The sequence below is a fragment of the Anastrepha ludens genome, chromosome 2 (genome assembly GCF_028408465.1).
Source record: "Anastrepha ludens isolate Willacy chromosome 2, idAnaLude1.1, whole genome shotgun sequence".
In the NCBI taxonomy this organism is placed as follows: domain Eukaryota; kingdom Metazoa; phylum Arthropoda; class Insecta; order Diptera; family Tephritidae; genus Anastrepha; species Anastrepha ludens.
The window spans coordinates 61,627,166-61,641,284 of record NC_071498.1 but is presented as its reverse complement, the minus strand read 5'-3'; the positions used below and the strand labels follow the sequence as shown (position 1 = coordinate 61,641,284).

The 14,119-nt window shown below is 36.6% G+C and overlaps 1 protein-coding gene across 7 annotated transcripts; it reads left to right on the top strand.

Moving 5' to 3' along the window:
* Positions 1-2,482: 2,482 nt before the first annotated feature.
* Positions 2,483-13,912, top strand: LOC128871611 (zinc finger MYM-type protein 4). 7 transcript variants are annotated; one of them, XM_054113484.1, is made up of 12 exons: positions 2,483-2,578; positions 3,603-4,628; positions 4,693-4,956; positions 5,250-5,312; positions 5,566-7,355; positions 8,340-9,379; positions 9,435-9,808; positions 11,257-11,382; positions 11,523-11,644; positions 11,722-11,851; positions 11,949-12,048; positions 12,125-13,912. In XM_054113484.1, exons 2-12 carry the CDS (start codon positions 3,650-3,652, stop codon positions 12,297-12,299), a joined length of 5,163 nt encoding a protein of 1,720 aa, XP_053969459.1. In that variant the 5' UTR covers positions 2,483-2,578; positions 3,603-3,649; the 3' UTR covers positions 12,300-13,912. The 7 variants fall into 7 exon arrangements, with proteins under 7 accessions (XP_053969459.1, XP_053969457.1, XP_053969464.1 ...); XM_054113482.1 differs by lacking the exon at positions 2,483-2,578 and adding an exon at positions 2,585-2,759; XM_054113485.1 differs by lacking the exon at positions 2,483-2,578 and adding an exon at positions 2,787-2,889.
* Positions 13,913-14,119: the final 207 nt, after the last annotated feature.

Sequence of the window (14,119 nt, the reverse complement as noted above, 5' to 3'; positions counted from 1 at the left end):
ATTTATAACGAATCTATAAAAATTTCCATGCACCGCCGTTTTCATTTTTATATATATGGGACAAGTAACAGCTGCACTAATTACCTAATTACCTGTTGTCGCTTTATCACTCGCCTACCTGCTAAAATTCCTGAGAATGAAAAAGGTTCAAAACCATTGAATCATCGGCAAGGGAAACCATAAAAGTAAAAATTGAGATTTCTGTGCTTTGTCTGTACTTTTTGTTTTAAAACAGTACCTTTGTAGTAAATAAATATTAATCACTTGATGTCCTGAAAATATTCAACTTGTGTGCATCAACACACTGTTGCTGCTTGCTCAATATTTAATTTTAAAAATATTCAAATAAAATTCTGAGGTAGAACATTTTTTTGTTAGTTTGTGTATAAACATGCATACATACATATATGCACATGTACATATATTTACATATGATATATGGTATATGATTTGATAATATATAAGTAGCCGGCCGCCGTAGCCGAAAGAGTTGGTGCGTGACTACCATTCGGAAGACGTAGGTTCGAAACACCGTGAAACATTGTTTAGATACGAAAAAGAGCATACCTTCTTTTCGATTGGTTCCTCTATCACACATGTGATTCTATGTACTAACTCAATTGGTGAGTGTTTTCCGAACTGATGAATTAGAATACAACAAGAGCAACTTTCTTAATTAGCTGCAATGTCATGCCCCGATAATATGCAAACTAAAGGAAAAGAAATTACTTGTTTCAGGTAAAATTTTGCAAAAGTGTTTGGAGCCACTACCATTTTTTGGTAAATGCATGTATCTCGACGGCGGCCGCCGTAGCCGAATGGGTTGGTGCGCGACTAGCATTTGGAATTCACAGAGAGAACGTCGGTTCGAATCTCGGTGAAAACACCAAAATTATGGAAAACATTTTTCTAATAGCGGTCGCCCCTCGGCAGGCAATGGCAAACCTCCGAGTGTATTTCTGCCATGAAAAAGCTCCTCATAAAAATATCGGCCGTTCGGAGTCGGCTTGAAACTGTATGTCCCTCCATTTGTGGAACTACATCAAAACGCACACCACAAATAGAAGAAAGAGCTCGGCCAAACACCCAAAAAGGGTGTATGCGCCAATTATATATATATATATATATATATGTATCTCGATAACGACTTAATAGATCTCGCCAAATATCGTACCCGTTTTTTTCTCCACCTCATTTAAGCCTGGTATAAATATTATTGAGGTTGGATAAAATTCTCGCCCACTTTTTATATGTTAACTAAATTTGCTCCCTCCGTCTGATGATACAAGTTATAATTCTTAAATCAAAAAACAAAACCTAAACGTTTAAAGGCCCAGTAAGACATTCATTACACCAAATTATCAGTGAATGAATTAAATGATAAAACTGCTGCAACTCACACAACACATTTTGTTGTTCAATAACAAATATACAAAACGAAATTTATCTTTGAAAATATGTTAATGAAAGATATTAAACGCAAGGACAAAAGGTGTAAACATGGAATTAAAGAAAGTACCGGACGTTAGTTTTTGAAACAGAGAATTAGTTAGTTATTTAGATTTTAGTTTATATATATATTTCGTTACATATTTTTAAATTAGTTATATATTTAGATTTTTTAACGTGTTGTATTCATATATATATATTTCGGATTAACGCCATATACACATATGTTATAACAAGAGATTTATATTAATTGCATAAAAATGCATCCTAACGATAGTCAAAACTTATTCTTATATATGTAAGCATGCTGCAAAACGGAAATATTTTTATTCTACAACACAAATTTTGCTTGGGGCAATTATCGTAATAGATTTGTGAATCTATTACTTATTATCAGGGTTGTTTAATTGCATTGCAATAAAAAATGAGACGTAAATGCATATCCGTACGGGCAATTGCGCTATGTTTATGAAAAATTTCACATATTTAGCATAACCATTTGTTTGCACAGCTTCTATACGCACACACGTGCGACAAATATGGCATATGGTTTCATAACCACATGAACTAGGCAAAAATGTGTATAACATAACGGAACGGACGAAAAGGGAACGCAAATTTTCTATAGTCCGCCATTTTGTTATTGTCTCATTTACATACGATGTCATAAAATTTCTATTAGTGGGCTAATAATGCATACGCAAATGCATTATTTAATGATACATTACAATTATTCGACAAAATATCGCTTTGCTTTCTTTTTTTAATACTTTACATAACTTGATACCACAGCATTACTTTAGTTGGGACCTTTTTTCAATCTTTTACTGAGGTAATCTATTACAATAATTTAAATGATGGCAGTTGAATCTTGTGAATTAAAATTAAAAGTTGAATTTAACGAAACCTATTGTGAAATGGAATATTTTAGCTAATTTCATTATAATTGATGTAATTAAAGAAGTAATATTGATAAGCATCATAATTTGTGTTATGGAAGTAGTTTGTATTTGTGTCATTTCCGAACACTTCCAACATTGACAATTTTGCTTGCGCCATTTTCCACCGCACAATACAGCCACACTGTTGGAAATTGATAGAGTTATGTTTCTGGCGAAGCCGATTGGAGGTAAACTACGATTTTTCGTGCTATTTTTACGTTTTTGTGCAAATATTTTGGGCGCGTACGCTATAAAATATAAGTCAAAATAAAGTTTAGTTTGAATCAAATTGATTTAATTGTAGTTATTTATGTGATTTTACGAGAAAAGTGTAGAAAACAGTCTGAAAAGCTAAAATTGACAACAAAAGTGAGTTGTGTTCTCGAGATCGACAAATCGTTCCGTTCCTATGTCATTATTTTTCCGCCTCATTCCGTATCTTGGCTGTCTCTGTTGAGTCTTATATCGGCCAATCAGTCAAATTTTGTTTAAAGAAAAAGTGGGTACTATTCATATGCGTTGGCAAACCTTTTGATATATATTTTTACAATTAAGTGGGTGTGTGTATATAAGCAGATAATAAAGCGGTCGCCGGCAATAAAGAAGTGTTTTTTAACCGTGAGGGGGACGGTTGGCAATCGATGTGGTATTCATACAAGTATTTGCTCCCACTGTGCGTGCTGTACTTTCAGGGTAGCCACACTGTGCACACACCTCATTGCCATGGGGTTACTGACAAGACGAAATTATTTTCTTTTGTGCCAATATATTCTTCATAGGAAACTATCTTGTTGAAACAGAATATAAATATTTAAACGATAACATATAAGCAAGTATTTGCGACGCGGGCATTTAAAAAAAAGAACATTTATGCGCACAGTGTTTCAGCTAAGCAATAATCGTTTGTCGTGTGTAGTGGGCTCTGTATCTCAACGGCGGGAAAATACTGGCACAAAGTGCCCATATGTGCAAAACAAGCCAACCAAAACCTTACTTCTAATTTACAATTATGAGAAAGAGTTAATATATATACAGATTTTCCTAAGTTGTTAAAAATGATAGCATCAAAACGAAATAATGTAGTTGGCAAACCCTTAGAAGTTTATGAATGAGGCACTTTGTTTTACTTTTTTTTACCCATATCAATATATTCAAAATAATTTTTTTTTCAATATTTTTCATCGTTTCTTATTTTTTATTCTTATTTTTTAGTTAATGTTTAAGGCTAGCATACTGCTTAAAAATTCACCTGTAATCCAATGGAGGAAATCTCAAGTTTAGATTCATTTCACACCGACGCTGAGTCAAGTGCAAGGCCTGAATCAGAGCCGCCCAAGTTAGACGAAGACACATCGCGAACATCAATGGGAAAAGCTGTCGATGGCGATACCACTAAGGACGCCGAAGATGGTAATAATGATGAAGATTTTGAGCAAATTTCCGACGGATCTTTTGAAGTAGATGAAAATTCGAATGGCACTTCCTCGGGACCACCTAAAGATGAGGGAAGTAGCACACAAGATAAAGTGGCAAGTGGAGAAGGTGATAAGGGAGAGGATGAGGATAAAGAGCCTGATACAGCTGAAACCAAAACACAAGAATCTACAGATTTCGAGGAAGTGGATGCAAATGTGTCGGGCGGTGGACATAATGCAGCCACTGAAGAATCTGATATGTTAGGCGAGTCAGATATGACTTTGCCAACACCTGCTAATGAATTAGAAGCCGAGCCAATCAATAAATCAGTTGAAGCCATGGAAGTGGACAAACCAATAGTCGCTGAGGGCGGGACTGAAACAGAAGCGGGTGCAGATACCCAGTTGCACACACCACCTGGCGATGTAGATATGCCATCAGTAAGCAATTCGCCTGCTGCTAATGAAGCAGCACTTGTTGCCTCTGAAGATAATAATGCTGACAAGATTAATGAAAAATCGATGGAAGAAGAAAACGCTGATGTTAGTGCCGAACAGCTTGACATCAGTATGGAAGCGCTGGAAGATGTTGAAACTGGTAATGATGATGCTAAAACACCAGGTGAAGATAATGAGTATAGAACTGAACCTGATGGTGAAGCTATTGAGGAGGGCAAAGATAGCAAAGACGAAGTTGATGATACCACCAACGTAGGAGGTGAGGACGGTAAACAACCTAGTATGGCTGATAACGAATCTGGTATTGTGGAAAAAGTCTCTCAAAAAGCAGGGGGTGAAGAGGTCGAAGTTGAGCGAGAAGATGGTGTGTTTTTGTATAATGAATATATAATTCCACTCTTTTATAATCTGACACTTATTTTGTACAGAACCAGTGGAGAATGTTCAAGAACCTGAGGATTCGGATATATGTCTCATACCAGACGATACCGAAAGCGAGGTTACTGAAGCGGAGAAAGAACAAGCCATATTGGCACGCGAAAATGCTGAAAAAGAAGATGCGGAGGCAGAAGCGGAGAAAGAAAAAGAACGGGAAACGGAGGCGATAGCAGCAGCCGAAGTTGTGGATGCACCTACCGAAAAAGAGGCATCAGCTGCCGAGGGCGGTGATGCCGAAATAGGCGAGACTATTGGTGAGTTTCTGACTGATAGTGCAATAATTTTTATGCATAATCTTTTACAAATGTTTTTACAATTTTATCCATTTAGTTTTTTGAATATCTTTCTTTGAATTAGCTATTTAGTTTTCGCTGATTCTTTTACGCTTTGATCTCTATAAATTAAACTTGCTAATATTTTCGGTACATTTCATCTGTTCTGTTCATCATCTGTAACGTTACAGGACCATTCTAATAATATTTTACAATAATCATATAAAGATGTTCATTAGTAAAAATGTTGAAATATTTTCGTTTATTTGCGACAGCCGAAGCTCAAGCTGATCCAGCTGGAGCTGAAGTCGCTGACGCTGGTAGTGGGAGCAACGAAGGTGAGCGTCTCACAATCCTTACTAAATAAATACTTGATTAAATATAAAGTAAAACTTTACTTGTACTCTGCCCTGTAAAATTTCAGATTTTTGTACAAGAGAATTTAAGAAATAGCTAAAGGTGTTAGGTAAAGTTTTACCACATACATTCTCTATTGTACCAGCAATAATACTGTAGGGTTTTTTATTTTTTTTTTATTATTTACCTTTAATTTTTTTTTAATATAAAAATAATTATAATTTATTTATATAGAACCACGACAAAATACAGCGGAAGAAGCAGTAGATGCACCCGACGCCGACGAACCCCTGCTGGAAGAAATGCAGACCAGCACAACTGAAACGGGATCAACACCGAAGATTATTATTGCTTGGATACTTTCATCCATGCAGAAGTGCATACAGTGTGGCACCGAAAAAGCATGTGGCTTTCGATATAAGAGCCCCGAAAATGACAGTCTTGTATATGTGTGCGACCAAAATTGTTGTGATGCTCTTTTGTCTGCTAATCCCGGCAAGTATTTCATACGTCGAAAAAAGTTTCTTATCGAGGAGTTAAGTAATGAACCAAAAGATCCCAGTTCAACCGAAACCTCTGGAGATGGCAATGTGCAAGGTGGTATAGGAGAGAAAGATGCAAATTCACATATGTGTTTACAATGCAAGGAAGTGAAGGTCTGTAAATATTTCTTTCGTCAGGATGATGAGCAACACTATATCTGTAGTGATATTTGCTATAACTTGCTAAACTCAGAAGAACCTGAAAAATTCAAATTGAAACGCCATTCTATACGTGTGCGTAATATTGGAGCTACTTTGACAACAGCCGTTGCATCTGTAGGAGTTTCGACCCCTTCAAGTACAACCACAACAACAGGTACCAAGACAAAAAGTCCGCGTGATACGGGCGTTGTAGCTCGTACGGCAGCAGAAGCAGAGGCTGCACGTTTAGAGCGAAATGCCAGTTTTATGCGCCGTTGTGCAGAATGTTTCAATGAAGTGACGCTAGGGGACAAAAATTTGCTCTGGGAAACGATGGACTTTTGTAATGAGATATGCTTGGGCAAATACCAACGCACAATCGGTGCCAATTGTCAAACGTGCCACGGCGAAGTACCACATCCAGCGCTTGGCAAATATTGTGTACGTTTCGGTTTCGACATACGTCAATTCTGCTGTGCTGCATGTCTCAACGAATTCAAAAAGGGCTTAAAAACTTGCTCCTGTTGTCAGAAGGACATTTCATCGGGTAGTGAGGGCTTTCTTGCGCCTGTGGGTGATAAGGAACAATTCAAAGATTTCTGTTCACAAGCCTGTATGCGTCGTTACGATAGCATGTGTAATCCCAAGAAGAAGCTTCGTAATGACACTTGTGCTGTGTGTAATAACGATAAGCCCGTGCGTGTCGAAATTATGTTGGATGGCAAGGAACATAATTTTTGTTCAAATCCCTGCTTCTCTGCTTTTAAATTCGTAAGCAATATTGTGGCCGATCAGTGCGCCATGTGTTCAAAGTATTTTGAACGTAAAGGCTCCGAATCGTTTACCATTTATACAGAAAGACGGACTAAAGTATTCTGTACACGCGTTTGTCTCAATGTATACATAATTGTGAATCGGCGTATTGTGTCATGTCAGTGGTGCAAGGTGAAAAAATACAATTTTGATATGATCTACAAACAGCAAGATGCTCAGGAAATACTAATGTGTTCCTTAAATTGCTTAACATTATATGGTGTATCTATTAATGCGTTTTCACGCACTGTTGCGAATTGTGACAATTGTAGTACTTCTGCTACACCGCAGTACCATCTCACCATGTCGGATGCTTCGATGCGTAATTTTTGCACATACCAGTGCGTTATGCAGTTTCAGAGTCAATTTGCACGAGCACCACTTACTTTGGAAAATGATTCACCGTCAACACAACAAACGACCACAGTGTCACAAACGGGATCAAATAATAGTAATGTACCATTTCCTACGGGGCTGCCGAAAAGGGTAAAACTGAAGATGCCGCAGCAGCCAAAGCAGCCAATACAGGTAAATATGACAATAATTGATATAAATGTAATATCGTAGTGGACATTATTAAGCATGCGAAGAGAAGAACTTGGCATAAAAGAAAATATTCGACTCACCTCACCCAACTGAAAGGAACAAATCAAAACTTTCATATCTTATACCTTAATTGTATTCGTGTATTCAAATAAGCACTTTCCAGTGTACTCGTCTACAAAAACACTGTTATACAACTCTAGAATAATTAGCACCGTCGGAACTCTATGAACTTCAAGTTTTTCAATTTAAACACATCGAACGTAATTCTTTGTCAAGTTCATTCCTTGTAATAAGAATAGAAAGCAATTTAAATGTATTTATGGTTATTCTGACATTTTTTAATTAATTAATTTTTTCAAATTCACAAAACTAATTCAGTATACATACATATACATATATATCAAATGTAAATATAAAAGACTGTTGACTGAAAAACCAAGGAAATTAATCGCATGTATGCTAGGCATTACGTGATCATCTAAATATACACGCAAATTTGTCCAGCGAATGTAATTTCCACCCTAGCTGAGTGCTTTATGCGGAATTGCGATTTGGTGAGCCCTTTGTGGACATGAAACTTCAAATTATATAAAAAGTTCTCAATAGCAGTCGTCGTTGGACAGGTAGAGTTCAGAAATCTCTATCATGTGGGGGCGGTATAAAACTATAGACCATTTACATGGCAAAGTCAAGACGCACACCAGAAATTGACGAATAATTTGGTCAGTTATGTAACAAAGAGGAAGAAATTTTTTATATTGGTAGTTGGCAACAACGATTTGCTGTTAATATATTGTAATAGATTTAGTATTATATATATACTGTTGTCATCCCTTTTTTGCAAATAAAGTTTTTTTAACGTTAATTTGTCTATTTGAAAAAAATATAACCTCTTAATTTTTTTTATTTTATGGTAAAAGCTTTGTACAATATTTAATTATATTTACTAACTTATTTATAATACAGATTAAACTTCCTTCAAAAACAACACCAGCCAATAAAAAGGGTCCTACAATGCCTGTTATATCGACGGTGTCATCTTTAGCGAGCGGCGAAACCGAAACAATGATCGGTAACGTAACGGTACGTCGTGGCAGAGGAAGAGGACGAAAGATGGATTCACCGCCACCTATCCCACAAATACCAGCCCCTCAAGTTACGGTACCCACTAGAGGGCGTCCAAGGAAACAAATAGACTATGCGGCTTCTCCGTCTCCACCTCCAATTCAACTACCACCACCAGTGGTGAAATCTGTTGGTAAGCGTGGGCAAAGTACTTCGGTTTCCACACATGTTGAAAAAGGTGTTGGCGAAACAAGAATTATTGCCGTTCCGCCATATCCACCAGCTGTTCGAAATGTTCAGACCAGTTGTAAGCCACAAACTGTGACGGTTGGATTCCAAACTACACCGAACACAACAAATACAGCATCGCAAACCGGCAAGGACTACTCTAACAAGGTTCTAATACCAGTCCCTGTGCCAATTTATGTGCCGCAACCAATGTATATGTATTCGGCACCATTTCCGGTGCCAATACCGATTCCATTGCCAATACCAGTACCCATATTTATACCAACTACGCGAAACTCGGCTCAGGGCATACTTAAGGAAATCAAGAAAATTCAAGATAAAATGCCTGCTGATCCATTTGAAGCGGAGTTGCTTATGATGGCAGAAATGGTTGCTGAGGAAAAACACGAGTCAGATTCAGATTCTGAAGATGAGGTGAAAACTGAACCCAGCTTGGTGCCCATACAGTACAATAATGATGTCCAACCAGTTGAAGTGGCGAATAATTCATATGGGGAAGAAGTATTGCAAATGGCATTAAAAATGGCAACTGGCGAATATGATCAACCTGCAGTTGATTTGGAATCAGCGATGACTGCAAGTGAAATCACAAATCCCCCACCAGGTATGGTGGGACACGACGACTCCATGAGCCATATGAGTGCTCATCATATGCAGCAACAACAGCCACACCATATAATGGAAGCGCAACGGTTAGTTAATCATAATATTTTTTTTGTATTATGTAAAAATGTTCCTTGCTTGTAGCGGTGGACGTGGCCGTAAACGTGGAGGTGTTACTTCGCCTGTATCACCACGCAGTAATAATCGTTCGCCGGTGAAACGTTCCCGACTGGATATAGAACCAGCTCAACCACCACCGCAACCCATTCAGCCCGTGGAGAAACCTGACGCTAATATGTGTTTAAAATACACTTTTGGCGTGAATGCCTGGAAACAATGGGTAATGACGAAGAATGCCGACATCGAGAAGAGTACAACAAGGAGGCGGCCTTTTAAAACAGAGCTCTTGCAAATGACTGCCGATGAATTGAACTATTCGTTGTGCTTGTTCGTGAAGGAGGTGCGAAAGCCGAACGGCACGGAGTATGCTCCAGATACTATATACTACTTGGTGTTAGGTAAGTGATATTTATGCCTTGCAGGCTGAGCCGCTAAAGCAAATTCGTCAGTTATAATCCACATAGACTTCACGTTCACAATGCTATCAATCAATGTTGTCATGATTTTGCTTTTCTAAATACCTCAATAACACATATCCTACTAATTCGTATATTTTCTACAAGATTTTTTTAATTCCCGACACTAGGACCACGTCACCAACAAACATGCATTACTTTGAGTTTTGCAAAAAAACCAAGCACAAGTGTTTTGTAAAAAAAAAAACATTCAAAATGATCTTTTTGCTGCCTAGTTTAATACAATTCCCACATCAGAATTCATTATATATACATATACATATATGATAATTGGCGCGTACACGTTTTCTGGGTGATTGGCCGAGCTCCTCCTCCTGTTTGTGGCGTGCATCCTGATGTTGTTTCACAAATGGAGTGACCTACAGTTTCAAGCCGACTCCGAACGGCAGATATTTTTTAAGAGGAGCTTTTTCATGGTAGAAATACACTCGGAGGTTTGCCATTGCCTGCCGAGGGGCGACCGCTATTAGAAAAGACTTTTTCTTCATTTTGGTTTTTCACCGAGATTCGAACCTACGTTCTCTCTGAATTCCGAATGGTAGTCACGCACCAACCCATTCGGCTACAGCGGTCGCCTTTCATGCAATTCATTACAAATAATTAAATTGTACCAGCAATTTGTTTATTCCCAACAAAGTTACATCAGATGACAGATAAAACAAAAATCGTTTTTTCGCAGTAATGATAAACCTTGGAATCTATTATCTATATTAAGTATCAAAAATAATGACTATTTGATTGTTCAGCCGAGTCAGTCATTGCACTCCAAAATTCGATTTTTTAAGAAAGCATGTTTAAAAATATTAACGATTTGCTTGTATGACAAGCCTGGACTTTAAATCATTAATGAAGAACCTAAACGATTTAACTGCCCGAAGATTGAAAACATGCTAGTACCAGAATTTCGAGAACTGTTGTTGTAGTAGCATAAAAATTCCTCATACATGTACGCGTAATGCTGCTGGAATGACAGTCCCTGGCCGGATACAAATCTGGGTCGTTCCGACTACCGTGGGAACGAATTTAGAGAATTCTTGCCATATGATTTTCCTCGGACTATCGAGAGTCAGTTTTACGGTGCAGAGAGGACTTCCTGCTATGAGCTTTTACGTCAGCAGCTTCCCACAAAATTTATAAGCTATCCTTTATTATGCTGTTACAACAATAACAGGTCGAACTACTCGGATTTCGAGTTCTAAAGAAAGTTTCAAACTTTTTGGTTACTTAGTAAAAAAGTGAGGTTAAGCACAAGCGACCAGGGCTATCGGTTTTTAATTTTTATTTAATAACATGAAGTTATTTTTACCTTTTTAACACATGCCAGGTTCAACAATTTTTTTTAAATAATATCTGATTGTATAACTTTTTAGGTATTCAACAATATCTGTATGAGAATGGGCGAATAGACAACATTTTTACAGATCCATACTACGAACGGTTTACGGACTGTCTAGATGAAGTGGCTCGCAAATTTTCTGTGCTCTATAACGATTCGCGTAAGTATCGTGTTAAATGTGTGTGCCTTAAGATTAAACAAACAAAAAACACCATTATGTGTATATTTAATGTTGGAGTATAAACCTCCCCCTTTTTCATATTCCATATATCATTTAATCGTTTTTGGTTTTTATTACAGAGTACATTGTTACTCGCGTCGAAGAAGAACATTTGTGGGAGTGCAAACAACTTGGTGCACATTCACCACATGTTCTGCTCAGTACGTTAATGTTCTTTAATACGAAACATTTCAATTTAACGGTGAGTGAAATGTAATTGACTATTTCTTGTATACAAAAGTGGCTTACATCGGTGTTGTTTTTATTTTTTTATTACAGACGGTAGAAGAGCATATGCAGCTATCATTCTCGCATATAATGAAACACTGGAAACGATCGGCACAAAATGCTAAAATGCCCGGTACAAGAAATGTGCTACTCCGTTTTTATCCGCCACAAGCTGGGCTTGGTAAGTGTATTTGTGCAAATACTTTTGTGTATATGTTTTTCTTCAATTTTATTGTACACAAGAAAAATTATATCCTTTTTTAATTGCAATGTTCCAGATGCTAATCCACGTAAGAAAAAGGTTTACGAACAGCAAGAGAACGAAGAGAATCCTTTGCGCTGTCCTGTCCGCCTTTACGAGTTTTATCTCTCTAAATGGTAAAGTGTATTATTTTCTAACTCATATTTCTAAATCTTAAATCTTAAAATCTAATTTCAAACGACATTATTGCAGTCCGGAAAGTGTGAAAACACGAAATGATGTTTTTTATCTACAACCCGAACGTTCTTGTGTACCCGATTCACCTGTGTGGTACTCTACGCAAGCGCTTAGCCAAGAATCTTTACAAAAGATGTTGCATCGTGTCAAAATGGTTAAGGAGATCAACATTGCACTGCTGACGAGTTAATACGATGTGATTTTGCCGAGCAGCAGCAGCAGCACAACCAACACTAACACCAACACCAACAATAATAGTCATAGCCGCAGCCATTCAAATCAGCATCAACATTCGGCATTGCAAACGGCCATAAATGCATTGCGCTGTTTGTTTCCGCCGTTAGGTTAGATAACGTGCAATTCGTTCGCGCCTCAACAGAATAAATGCAAATATTCTCTATCCCATACTTAACGTTCAAGTCTTCTTTTTATTTGCTACGAATAATAAGTTGAACTTCATTCTTTGGTATAGCCAAACAGTAATTGGGAGCAATTAAGTAAGAAAACAATTTGGGTAGAATTTTGCTGTAACGGATAAAAAAATTTCTGATTTTAATATACATTTTTTTCTACGTATCAATCTTAGAACACACATAGAGCGAAAGAATATACATATGTACATGGAGTTGATGAAAACATAACTAAAGATACATAATTACCATATAGAGTTTATACAAAAAAAAAAAAAAAAGAAATATAGTTTTATTTGTATGAAAATGAGTGATTGTACAGTACAGTGCAGTAGTTTAACCATTTACCCGCAACAAAAGCGAAATGCACTTTTGAAAATGGCTGCAAAGGAGATGCAATTAAGTTGGATTTTGTTTAGCAGAAACCCGAAAGAATTGACATCGATTATCTGTACATAAAGATCTACTTGTATGCATGGTATGTCAAGGAAACCGTTTTGTAGGGCAGCACATTATTTGCTAAAATGCTATTAGTGTATGTAGATGTCGTCAATCAAATAATATTTAAATAATTTTCAAATTTGAACGCAGAAAATATGAAAGTATGGGGAAAAATTAAGAAATTATGCGATGGTAAATCAAAGCATTCGTGAGTTGTTAACGAGTTGAAACGTAGTGTTTCCTGGGAGCTTCGAGCATAGGAAATATGGAAATATCGCAGCAACAAAGTTCATGTAAAAACATATGTATGTAAAAACCAGACCCGTTTTGGAGAAAATTCGAAAGTTTCAAACTGTGTTTGACTTAATTTTTTAATTTTGAACACCAATTATTATGGCTTCTTTTCTTATTATTTGCCTTTTCGATTTCGAAAGAATTAAAATTCTAAAACCTTTTGCTTACAAAAATATGTTGATTCAGGTTAACCCATGCCTTGTTTTCTAATTTTAAGAATGCAACAAAAATCTCGTCTTTACATTAAAAATTGGAACGAAAATATATGCTGAAAAGTGAAATTTAAAAATAAGTTTAATATTGAATGTGTATTAATTAATTTTTTTTAATGTTTAAGGGTGACTTGTCCAATTCAAAGTAACAAGAAGGTAATATAAAGGTAATCGTTGGCAAGTTATTAATATTTTAGTTAATCGTTTTTGTCATTTTTCCAAATTGATGATTACATAATAGTAGAGTTCTCGTGGAGAGTTTCTACTCATATTATCAAGTGAATAAAATTATTAAGTAACGAAACGCGCGTTTTCTATTTAATTGGCAAATGACAATTGAGAAAAGGTAATAGCGAGAGTTTATACAATCATTGAACTCACCATATAACGTTCTCGTTGTTGTTTATTTAAAATAAGAGCTGGCTTTTAGTGCTCAAATAAGTTTCTTTTTGAAACTTAGTGATAAACGGGAAACGATTGTTTTTATGATGTTGAAGGCACTATTGATATGTAAATCTACCACGAGCAAGTTTTCTACTACAAAACTAAATCTAAACTTAGTTCAGCCGGAAAGCCGGTTTAAGCTTGTACTGAAAACTTTTGCTGTCGCATTTTCTCTACGTTTTCGGTGAATAATATTGAAGTAATATTCC